This window comes from Ramularia collo-cygni (assembly GCF_900074925.1).
Source record: "Ramularia collo-cygni strain URUG2 genome assembly, contig: RCC_scaffold26, whole genome shotgun sequence".
Taxonomy (NCBI): domain Eukaryota; kingdom Fungi; phylum Ascomycota; class Dothideomycetes; order Mycosphaerellales; family Mycosphaerellaceae; genus Ramularia; species Ramularia collo-cygni.
Genome location: NW_019716280.1, coordinates 323,589 through 335,980, shown reverse-complemented (window position 1 = coordinate 335,980; position 12,392 = coordinate 323,589). Strand labels below are relative to the sequence as shown.

The window sequence follows — 12,392 nt, the reverse complement described above, 5'->3', positions numbered from 1 at the left end:
GTTAGTAAACCGCAAAAAGTAAAGTCGCGTCTCGTATACCTCTACAAATCCGCCGATGTATAGAGAAGGAAACAATAAATCAACGACTTAATTAGCGGGGTAGCACAAATCTGGATTCTCGCGTAGTATGTAAAGTAGTATAGCCTCGCGTACATCCTCTAATTTATCGAGATCTTGTAGCATAGTGTTGTGTTTCTTACGTTACGCCTAACGCTTGTCCTTATTTAGGAACGGAGCGCGGGTAAACGATCTATTTAAATTGGTATCGGAGTAGCGGAGAGCGATGTAGAAATAGTACTCTACAGATCTATAATGCTTGCGGCTTACTCGGTCCGGAAAGGCTAGCTACCGTTTTGTGTTTTGGTTTCAATGTAAAGCTGGTTAAATAGGAAGCTTCCGCGTCGCAACCGTCTATGTACTATATCTGTGCTTGCATTATGCATGTTGCGCTGTTAGTGCATGCCTATGCAGCACTGTGCGTAGTAAGTGGCCCTATCACGTACAATTAGTTGGTGGGGCCGCAGAGGACGCTGTCTAGGTCGCAGTAGAATGCATTGATTAACACGTGCACCACCCTCGAGTTTTTTAGCCGCGGGGGTGCTAGAGAGCCCTACCATAGTAAATTGGCCTACAGCGCCCTCCATACCACCCAATCGTCCTAATTAGGCCAATACATCAGCTCGTGTTGTTGCCAAGAGTTCTCAGAAGGTGTTGTTATCGTTTTTTCGCATGGAGGCTGTTTGCAGAGGTTCCGAATGGCGATGATCACGTGGATTCGCTCCAAAACGAGCCAGAGCGCGCTCCACCCTCATCACCACCAATTATGGAGCTCCCTCGCCGTTCACAGCGTGCTGGTTCGCGCCGGCCGGCGTATGACGCTGCTATCTCGACCCTGAAGCCCTCGCGGAGGAAGGAGGCGGCGGAACCTATCGTGGTAGAGGATAAGGAAGAAGAGGCGGCGGAACCTGTTGTGGTAGATGATGCGGGGCTTGAGGGTGTACTTCTTTCGATAGAGGGTGGCTCTGTGAGGATGTCAGTTGAAGAGATCAAGGAAATTGAGGAGGCTGTCGAACTACTCGTGCACTACAGAAGTGATGGCGAAGGAGGGCAAGAGCGTTATTACGAATACCACACGGATGCGGAGCAGGCCATGGTCTCTCGAGCCATGAAGATACAGCACATCCTCGACGACCGGCGGAGGAAGGCGCGGCAGCGAGTGGACCGCAATGCGCGTAGGCGTGAGGCGAATGCTCTGAATGCGCGGTGTGAGGCTGAGGGCGGCGAGATCTTCGGAACCTCCAAAAGAGGGCGACGGCCTGCGGTTGCTGTTGATGATGTTAGCGATAAGCAGCCACCGAAGAAGAAGAAGAAGAAGAAGAAGAAGAAAGCGGCCGTGTTGGTGTCGCAGGCAGGCTCTGCGCGGAAGAGTCAGACAGCACCACCGGCCTCAGAGCAGCGAGCAGCCTCACAGCGGCAAAACTCTGTGTCGTTGTTTCTCACAGAGGGCACGCCAGAGGATGATGAGGAGCCGCCGCCGTTCGAGTATCGGATTGGCCTGTGTTGTCGCCGAGGGAAGGACAGTGTTGATGACACGTGGTTCGTGACTAGCGATGAGGACATGGCTGGATCGGTTAGCAAGTGGATTAACGAGACCGTCGTTGACATAAAGGGGATTGTGAAGGCTGGCAAGCTCACTGCCGCCTACCAAGGTCTCGCTGCGCACAATGCAGCGAAGATTACATGGAAGGATGCACGCAGTTGGTCCGGCATTGTACGGCAATTAGAGCTGTTCAATAGGGCGAGTAGGCCAGAGCTCAGAGTAACCGTGGATATTGAGCTGGAGCCTATAGTTGTTGTTCCTCCAACACTAACACCAGCTACTCAACGTACGGCTACCACTATACAGCTTGTAGGCCTACCTCAGAATCAAGAGGCCATGCGTGTTGATGGCAATTACTCTAAGTCGATTACTAGCCGGTGGACCTGTGAGAACCGCAACTGTAGGAACTACGGTCATAACTGCTATATACCTCCGGACGCTCGTGATCATCCTACTACGCATTATCCAGTCTATAAGCCTCAACTTATGGCGTGGTAGAAGGGCATAGCAGAAGGGCGGCTCTCTGTAGAGGATCCAGGCAGTGCGATTACTCGTGATCTCGTACTTGCGAAGGAGCGGGGATTCAGTGGTAGTGGTGATGGCAATATTAACAGTGTGCGAAAGATCAAGAGCGACCATKCGTCAAGCGGTAATACGATAATTACCTACAACTTGGCCCCCTTAACAACGCCTACTCTAGGCGCTCAAGAGTCCATACCGTTGCTACTATCCTTATAGCCGGAAGTTGAAGATGAACTAGATAAGTTCATAGAGTATTGCTCTAATCGAAGGGAGTGGCTAGGCGAATCACAGCAGGCTGCACTCCAGCTTATTAGAAAGCTGCTACTTGATGAGTTCGTAGCCATTATTAATATTGCAGGCGTAAGTGATGTAGTATGGACTTGAGCCGGTGTACGCATTAGACACAAGATTAGAGCTGTCCGCTCTGCGAAGGAGTTTAAAGATCAGAAGCGTAGAGAGCGAGGATTGCGGCTGTAATAACTTTTGAACCAACGGTCCGATTCTCGCGATTTTTTGTCGAGCTTCTTCTTCGAATTCAGTTCTATCTATCTTAATCGCATTGGTGTTCTAAGTGTATGTATATTGGTGTTGTTGTGCATTAGTAGGGAAGATTAGAGGCATGGTGAAGTCTGTTGGACCCTGTCGAAGCTGACGAAGGTCGGCCAAGCCAGCTCTCTGAGCTGGTATAGTCCATGAATTATTACATAGCAACCACGCAGCCAAATTTGGTTTATAGCGGCTTAAATTGTAGCTCTCGACGAGCCCGAGTTTTGTGTATTTATCTGGTGGATCTAGAGTGCATGGTTGTTGCGCATTTGCTCAGTGCGCAGAGTGGAGTCGAGTATTCAGGGTCCAAAATGGTATCCTTGGCATCCCCGCGGTCTCGCCAGCTTTAACTTGGCTTTAACTCTACAAACAGCTCGACTGCACCAACTCCAGCAATATTTCGAAACATTGCTTGGCGTCGCGCACGTTCCTTTTTAGCTGTATAAATGGCCAATTCAGACAACATCTAATGCGACTCCTCGATCGTTATAAGCCCCTTAATCGAACATCTAAGAAGCTTTAATAATTCGAACATTATAGGTTGATCCTTTATTACCACGCCCTCCACCGTCCTTACTACTAATTACTACATCCTTACTATTCCCTACACTACTAACGCATAAGGAAATCGTAGAGATCTTTAAGGACAGGCAGCTTACTACCCTTTAAAAGATAGTTAATTAGGTATTAAAGGCGATATTAGACATATAGCTTAGGCTTAGAGGACTTAAAGGAAGAATTGACGCTCTAGAGGATGCGGAGCTTCCTACGCATATATAATGCGACTAGCTAATAACAGCGGCAATAGATATAGATACTAGTTCTAAATCGAATTATAAGCTATATCCACTCTTCTTAAAATGCCTCTATGCGGTGTCCTTAAGAACCTCTATAACAGCGCGAACTACATCGACTAGGAAGCTTTAAAAGTTATTAACTAATAGCTCGTTACGGTGCCGCTTAATCTACTTCTTTAATACGTAGAAGCTCTATTCGATAGGGTTGTAGTCCGGTAAGTATAGCGTAAGCAACTTAAGGAAGTAGTAAGCATCTGCTATAGCTTAGACAATCTCGTTACTCCGGTAGATAGATGCATTGTCTATAATAATAATTAATCCTATTAGTAATTAAGGCAATACTGTCCAAACTAGCTAGTTTAGAAGGTGCTTAGCGGTAATCGAGCCCTGTAATAATAGAGGCTTATCCAACTATCCGTTTATTATTATCGTAGGTACGAGAGACTACCGCTCTAACCGTTTAGCTAGTAATATAGTATCCGAGGGCTGTCTAATTGGACTTTAAGAGTGGCGCCTATCGAGCAATTAGTTAGTGTTAAAGCAACGTAGAATAAACACCAACCTACCGCCAGCTATTTCGCTTATTATACGCGCTCTCGTCGATAAACACTATCTACTTACGACACTAACCTATCGCCTTCGCTCGCTAGTAAGCTCTTAGCTCTACATTACGCTCGCTAGCTATCCTCCGTGTTACCTTCCTACTCTAGCCGTTCCTTACTAGGATACGGAACACGCTAGAGTTATAGTAAACGTGGCCTATGTTGTCGAATATCTACTAAGCCATCTTATTAAGATACGCGTCCGGCTACGAGCTTATAAACTCTATAAACTCTACCTCTTCTTAGTTCGTTAGGCGCGCCGGCCTATATCTACGGACCGTTACTAGGGGATACGGTTCGCTAAAGAGCTCGAAACTCGGCCGTATACGGCTAACTGTGGTATGCGACACCTTATAGGCCTTACTAATAGAGCGATTACTAAAGAGCGTGGTTTCGAATGCCTTACGGAGCTAGTTATAGAGCGGTAGTAGTAGGCGGTCGCTAGCGCGCCGCTTAACGTGTTCGTACGGCTCCTATAACATACTAAGTTAGCTAAAAACAACACTTTTTATACGGACTACCTACCGACATAGCCTAGAGCGATATTAGACGCAATTGAACCTTAATTAGGTGGTATAGAGGGTGTAGTAGGCCAATTTACTACTAGAGGGCCCTCTAGCTTCCCCGCGGAGCAGCTCCGAAGGGGTAGTACAAGTGTTAATTAAAGAATTATACGAGTGCTTCGCAACCCCTCTTATACTAGCCGCGAGCCGCCCTATAAGCCGAGCCAAATCCTCCGGAATGCGTTTGTTCCGTCGATAAAGTCGTAATATAGGAGCTATAGAGGTACCGATGCCTAGATAGTAAGGAAGTAGGCTATTATACTATCCCTTCCATTAGTACTAGAGCTGTCGATATAAGGATTCATTAGTAAAAATAGCTCTTATTAACTTTACTATATCCCTATTAATTAAGGGCCCTATACTTCCGTAATAGGAAGGAGATAGATAAATGAATGCTTGCTTTTAATTAACTGCTACTCTATAGCTCTAGCTAAAAGCTTAATTAGAGGGTTCCCGTAGGGCTATATAAGAGAGCACCGACATATGTAGAAGTCCGAAAAATTAGGTTACTTAAGTTAAATTCATTCCCTAATATCGTAGCTATAGTCTAGATGCTATAATGTATAATTGGCACGTTCGCCGTGTAATAAAACTGTTCTACCTCTATAGTATCCCGCCGGAATACCTAAGCTTCGCGGGCCTACGCGGTAGTAGAAACATCGCCGGACAGACTACGACTTATGTCTAAGCTACGTCTAAGCTTATCTAGAAGCTGTCCGTAAAGGGGATAGTATTAACTATAGCTAACACAAATTATAGCATTATATTCGCGCGCTTACGTACGCTAAACTCCTATTATAAGTTAAGATTCTCTCTTCTATCCGAGAAACTCTCGGAGACTATAACATAATGCTTAAATAGACTTCGTAGCTGTGGGATAGAAATACCTACTAAATATTTACTACCCCACCCTACCGAGATAGAAAGTCGGCGCTCGAGACGCGATTAAATAGGGGTGGGTCTTATTAAGGGCAACTAGCGGCGTTAACGCTAAAAACGACTAATCGATTAACATCTTGTCTTTCCGGTTATGCTTTTACTCGAAGGTGCCGAGGCCGCTAAAGAAAAGTACCGTACGTCGTAAGGTCTTCTACGCTCGTAAGGCGTAGACTTAGAAGCCGAAAATTAATCTCGCGGCTCGCTATACTAGGTAGCTCGCGACGCTAGGATGGACGTTACACATTTTCAACTCTTAACGATTATTATAAGTAACGTCTATCCTAGCGTCGCGAGCCACCTAGTATAGCGAGCCGCGAGAACAGTTTTTACTTTTTTAACCTACGTCCTATAAGCATAAAGAAGCTTACGACATACGATACTATTCTTTAGTAACTTCGGTACCTTCGAGCGAAAGCATAACTATAAATATAGAATGCTAATCGGTTAGTCGTTATTAGCGTTAGCGCCGGTAACTAGCCCTCCTACGACTCGCCCCTATTTAATCGCGTCTCTAACGCTAATATTCTATCTCGGTAGGTTGGGGCTATATAGTTGCGGTAGGTGTATGTGTCCTATAGCTACGAGGTCTATTTAAGTATACTGTTATAGTTTCCGAGAGTTTCTCCGTCTAAAAGAGGCAACCTTAATTCGCGTAAGATTTTAGCGCTTGAATAGAAGCTCGTAGCACTAATTAATTAGCGCTGATTATGCTCCGTGCTATTCTATAATAAGACAGCTAGGTTATCGGCGAAGACAAAAGTCGTGGTACCCTTCTTAATTCTTCTACAAGTGATTACATTACACAATATCTAGAATATAGCTACGATATTATACACTACGATATAATTTTATCGTCTATTTAAGTGACCTGGTTTCGTACTATTAAGAATGCAGTCTCTTCTACTAGGCGTGTATTACATAGTACACCTACTATAGAGAGGCTGCCTTAGCACCTCTATCTAGGCCTAATAGTAGCAGGAAGCGAGCGCTATACGGGTACTTATACAGCTACGCTACCGCGAGCTGTGACTCCGCCTTATAAACGCACCTCACATAAAGGCGATAAGCGAACCGTTACTACCTCGGAAGCATAAGATAGTAGGAGGCTAGTGTACTTAACTCCTAATATAAGAAAGTATAGACAACTCGGGACACTAAGCTACCTACGCTTAAAGCACCGCGACTAGGAACGCTACACAGCATAATAGAAACGTATACGGTAACGTTATAAACAATTACGGTGACCGAAATAATACCACCGGACGCTACGCGACCGTCCTACCCTATGCCTAAGAAGCTGGTTTTAACTCGCTAAGCAAGGAAAACGAGCCTTTATACCTCGAGAATACGCGTATAGAGGTGTTAGACCGGATAAGAGCATAGACGTACGGGGAAGAAGACAGCTGTATCTTCTAGCTAAACGGGATAGCAGGCACGGGAAAGTCTATAATTGCCCGTACGCTCGCCCGCGAGTTCCGGTAAAAGAATAAGCTCGGAGCGAGCTTCTTCTTTATAAGAGGAGGTGGCGATGTGGCATATATAAGATACTTTTTCACTACCGTTACTAAGCAGCTATCCTATGCCTTTCTAGTAGTAGAATAGCATATTTCAGACGCTATACGTAATAATCTAGACATTACGACGAAGACTTAACGAGACTAATAGGACAAACTAGTTGCCTAACCGCTTAGGCAGATAGAGCGGAAAGAAAGAACGCCAATTGTAGTAATCGTTGTTAACGCGCTCGATAAGTGTAATAACGATACTAGTATCCGCGGCATTGTCGCGATATTATCGTAGGCACATAGGATCGTTCGTATACGGCTACGGATTGTTATTATAAGCAGACTAGAGACGCCGATACGGCTTAGCTTTAAGAGTATACCTACTATTCTCTATTAAGATCTAATCTTACACGATGTTCCTCGAGAAGTCGTTAATGCCGACATTTGTCTTTTCCTATAAGACTAATTCGAGAAGATTAAGCAATCGTAGGAGTGGCTTGCGCCGGATTGGCCTAGTATTAACATCGTAAATTATCTTATACGCTTTTTAGAAGGCCTGTTTATCTTTGTAGCAACTGTATATCGATTTGTCGCAGACTAGTAGGTAGTAGAGGATGCGTTAAAGCTTTTCGTTCCCAACTACGAAGCTACGATAGTAGAGGCTAGTAAGGAAGATTAGGAATACGTCCACACGACATTTTTCTTAGATTGCGTCTACACCTAGATCCTGTAACATGTAATGTAGCCTAGGAGCTCTCTCGGACTACGATTAAAGCCTAAAATTGCTTCCTACGACATTATAGGCACGATTATAGCGCTCGTTAAGCCTCTTCCCGCTACTGCGCTTATAAGTCTTCTAGGAGTCCGTAAAAGCGACATAGTATCCGGCCTAGACTAGCTTTACTCGGATGTACGAGTTGCTAATAATGCACTAGTCCGCCTCTTCTACGCTTTATTCCGCGACTTCTTGTTTAACTAGAAACGATACGCTAGTACTACCGCGCATCTCGACGAATTAGCTAACAATACGTAGGCGGACGCTAACAGATTCTAGGTGGATGCTACACGGATGTATAGCACGCTTGCTACCCGGTGTCTATAGATACTCGATTAGCTAGGAATCCTTAGGCAAAATATGTGTGAATTTAATAGTCCCGGCGTCCGACGAGCGGATGTTACTTCTTAGTATATTATAGATTCTATTACTACCGAGGTTGCGTACGCTTATAGCTATTAGCCTTAGCACGTTCTTAATAGCGCGTAAAGACTATGTAATAATAGTCCGGTTCTTAGGTTCTTTAAAGCACATTTCCTCTACTAGTTAGAAGCCGTAAGCTAGTTAGGGAGACTCTTAACAGCGATCGCTTTTATTAATGATTTAGAGCGCCTTATTCAAGTGAGTCGAGAACGTGGAATTGGAGGATAAGACTAATTAAAACACTTCATAGCCGGGCTAGGGTGACTAATTGCGAGCATTCCTCTCCGATGTACGCCGTTTTATACTTAAAAATAGGCATATTATTAACATTGTACCACTTTAGGCATACTACTCTACTATTATCTTTAGTCCCGCCCGGAGTGTTGTTCGACGACTATTCGAAGATTAATGTCCGCGGCCGCTTAGCCTTCTACCGAAAGTACTATAAGATTAGAGTGCCGGAATTCTTAAACTCGAAGGGCACGATAAAGTGGTTACGGCGGTAGCCTTCTCTCCGGACGGGGAGGTAGTAGCATCGGCGTTAGAGGATAAGACGGTGCGGCTATAGAACGCGAAGACGGGCGAGGAGACGTAGAAGCTCGAAGGGCACGATAATATAGTTACGGCGGTAGCCTTCTCTCCGGACGGGGAGGTAGTAGCATCGGCGTTAGAGGATAAGACGGTGCGGCTATAGAACGAGAAGACAGGCGAGGAAATTTACTGTCTTTAAGATGTTAGCTACATCTATAAAATCGACTTTATAAATAATAGAGCAACCCTACGGACAGATAGTGGCGAATTTTACATTAGTGCCTTTGTTACTTCTTCTTAGCTCTCCCGGTCTCTACCTACTACTGCTCTAGAACTACACGACTAATAGGTTCGCCTTAGAGGTTAAGATATCTTATAGCTGCCTACTAAGTATCGTAGAACTTACTCGAGTGTCTTTTATAACAGAGTCGTAATTAGGACTGCTTCTAGCCTAGTACCTATCCTCGGGTTTAATCCTAACCTAGATTATCTATAAACGGCGCTCTTATAGGTTATAGGAGAATGCAGTAGAGTTTTACTAAGCCTTAAAGTGTAACAACTTGTAAGAAGAACATACGCTACTACGCGGTAGTAACGTAGTTACGGAAGCATCGAGAAGAGTACTACGACTTATATCGAGGCGAGGGAGCTAGACGTCTCGGTAAAGAATAGCGTCTTTATAAGATAACGGTTATTACCCGACTACGTAAGTATATATACGCACGCTAAATTTTATGCGAACTAAGAATAGCTCTTATCTTAACGGAGAAACTCTCGGAAACTATAATAGTATGCTTAACTAGACTTCGTAGCTATGTAACGCATATAACTATCGTAGCTGTATAAACTAACCTACCTAGATGGAATATTAGCGTTAGAAACGCGATTAAATATAGGCGAGTCGTAGGAGGGCCGATTAGCGGCGTCGACGCTAATAACGACTAACCGATTAACATCTTGTATTCTTAGTTATACTTTCGCTCGACGGTACCGAGGTTACTAAAGAATAGTATCGTATACCGTAAGCTTCTTTATACTTATAAGACGTAGGTTGAAAAAGTGAAAACTGTTCTCGCGGCTCGCTATACTAGGTAGCTCGCGACGCTAGGATAGACGTTAGTATAAGAGCTACGTTAGCTCCTTATACGAAGATCTTTTAGCTGCTATCGTATAGGTAACGGGACTAGGTAACCTATATATAGGTGCGGATGCTTTCTAACATTAGCCTAGAGTCTACCCGATGCTATTCCTTAAACAGGTAACTTATCTACGTTAGTAGGAATTACTATATCCTTAGGAGTCCTATATTATTAAGTACACCTTGTCTTTCTACTTTGTCTAGCATACTACGTAATTAGTCCCCGCTACCGATGTGACATAGTGACTCCGGAAGCGTTTCTATTAATCCATGGATCAATCGAAAATGGCTGGAGACTTCGGGATAACCCGGCTTGGCATTCCATAGAAGAAGGTTTGATAAAGACGACAAAATTCTGTCTGCTGTCGCACGCAGCTTCTAATGTGCCCATGACAATCAAGATCTTACTCTGGAGTCCTATGAGCTAAGGGTTCACGATGCTCAGAAAGTCGTGAACTGTGACGAATCCTTTCTCCCGATCTACGTATTCTTCCGGTGGTCGCTGAGGTTGCTGGATAGGATGTTCTCCGTCTGAATCCACCGCCTCGATCGAAAAAGGTGTGGATGATGGACTTCCAGCTTCTTTTGCGTAGCTAGAGCCAGCGGCGTCATTCCAGAACGATCATAAGAATCGTTAGACAATCCAACCTCATCGCAAAGAAAACTCAAAGTATCTTCCTCTTCAATCGACCCATGCAAAGCACAATGGTGCAACATTGTGCGGCCGTCATAATCTTCCGCCGCCAAGTTGACTCCATTCTCTGCCAGGACCTTCAAAAGCTTAACGCCAACTTCATCTGCAAAAGCTGCAAGATGACCGAAGTTAAGGCAGCCGTTGGCGGTTTTAAAAGAGGGGTCTGCGCCTGCGCGGAACAGATGATTAACAATTTCTGCTTTGTGCGAAGAGCGATCAAGCCAATGCTTCGAACTTGTGAAATACATTGACAAAGGACAATCGCCATCATCAGTAAGATCGTCAACACCTACATTATGCGCTGTTAGGCACTGGACGGCGGCAACATCGACATATCCATTTCCTCCCAGGAGACAGTGGAGTGCATTGTGGCCTTGGTGGTCTTTCGTCTTGGCAAACATCCTGCGTCCTGCGTCCGTAGCACTTTGGAGGATTATTCGAATAGCTTCCTCGTCTCCGCTGTATGCTGCATAGTGGAGACAGTTCAACMCTGTCTTATCGGTATTGCAAATCCTCGCACCGTGGCGAATCAATAACTGAATGGCATTAACGTTCCCCTTTAAACACGCGAGATGCAATGCGGTGCGTCCAAGTGAATCGCATTAATCCACCGAGACACCTTTCCGGAGAAGCCTGGTGATTACTCCTGTACATGATGGTTTATTGTAGGGAACACAGTGTAATGGGGTCATACCAGAATCATCTTCAGCGGAGAAGTCTGTCCCACTGTGGCAGGAAAGTATGTCCAGCACATCATTACGAGCAGCCTCTACGTTAGCCAGTTCTATGCGGTACAATTCCTCGTCGTCGGGGGATACAAAATCAAGTAGGCATTCAACTCTAAGATCCGGATCGTTCCAGTGGTCCCGAACACCTCTAGTGCATAAAGGGCTATAAAGCCCTTCTTTGACTGCTAGGTGGAGAGGAGTCTCGCCGTGTTCGGACCTGGCGTTCGGGTTCGTACCACTACTAATAAAGAATCTGGCCATCCGAGTAGAGCCTATTAGAGCCGCATAGTGTAATAGCGTAAGCCCTCGTTCTAGTCGTTTAAATGACGGTGGTAGGTGCGGATTATTCTGTACTTCCTATAGCCGTTCGCCGTTTTGTTCTATTAACTGCTAGCTCTCCCTCTTTATAGAAAAATCTATAGAGATACCGGCGTTTAACATAACTCGTGTAACGTCCTTATAGCCCCGAAGAGCAGTATAGTAGAGAGCAGTTATGTTATTATAATCGATAGTTACCTCTGCTCTACAATCGAGGAGTAGCTTAACTACTTTTATATAGCCTTTAATCGATGCCGCTAGTAGCGCATTAATATAATGTCCTACCTAAGCGTTCACGTGTACTCCGGCGTCGATTAGCTTTTATACTACTATTTCATAACCTCGTAGTAATGTAACTTGTAGTACGTTGCCTATTAGTCCTCCCTAAGCGTTTACGTCCTCTCCTACCCCTAGAAGCTTATCTACTACCCGCTCTAGGCCTATATAGCTAGCGTAGTATAGGCTCGATCCGACGATTCCTAGGTTACTAAACGGACCTTTTAATTCCTAGTCTAGCTAGTACACTCTTAGCTAGTCACATAATACGCCCTCGTTATATAGTAGACCTAGCTCGTAAGTAGGTTGTGTTGCCTATTAATGTGCTAAATAGTAGAACTACGACTCTGCCGCGTATTTAAGTAGCGGGAATGTCTTAAGATCCTACTCCGTAGACCGCTTCTCCGCACTCCTACTATATTACTTAATATATGT

At 44.8% G+C, this 12,392-nt stretch overlaps 2 protein-coding genes across 2 annotated transcripts; one reads left to right on the top strand and one right to left on the bottom strand.

Annotated features, from left to right (window-relative positions):
- Positions 1-823: 823 nt before the first annotated feature.
- On the top strand, positions 824-2,098 carry RCC_11095 (uncharacterized protein; the record flags this gene model as incomplete). The annotated part of the gene is made up of 1 exon (XM_023776319.1): positions 824-2,098. One exon carries the CDS (start codon positions 824-826, stop codon positions 2,096-2,098), a length of 1,275 nt encoding a protein of 424 aa, XP_023632087.1.
- Positions 2,099-10,421: 8,323 nt separating this feature from the next.
- On the bottom strand, positions 10,422-11,036 carry RCC_11094 (uncharacterized protein; the record flags this gene model as incomplete). Its single annotated transcript, XM_023776318.1, has 1 exon — positions 10,422-11,036. The coding sequence occupies one exon, from the start codon at positions 11,034-11,036 to the stop codon at positions 10,422-10,424; it is 615 nt and encodes a 204-aa protein (XP_023632086.1).
- Between the last annotated feature and the right edge of the window lie 1,356 nt (positions 11,037-12,392).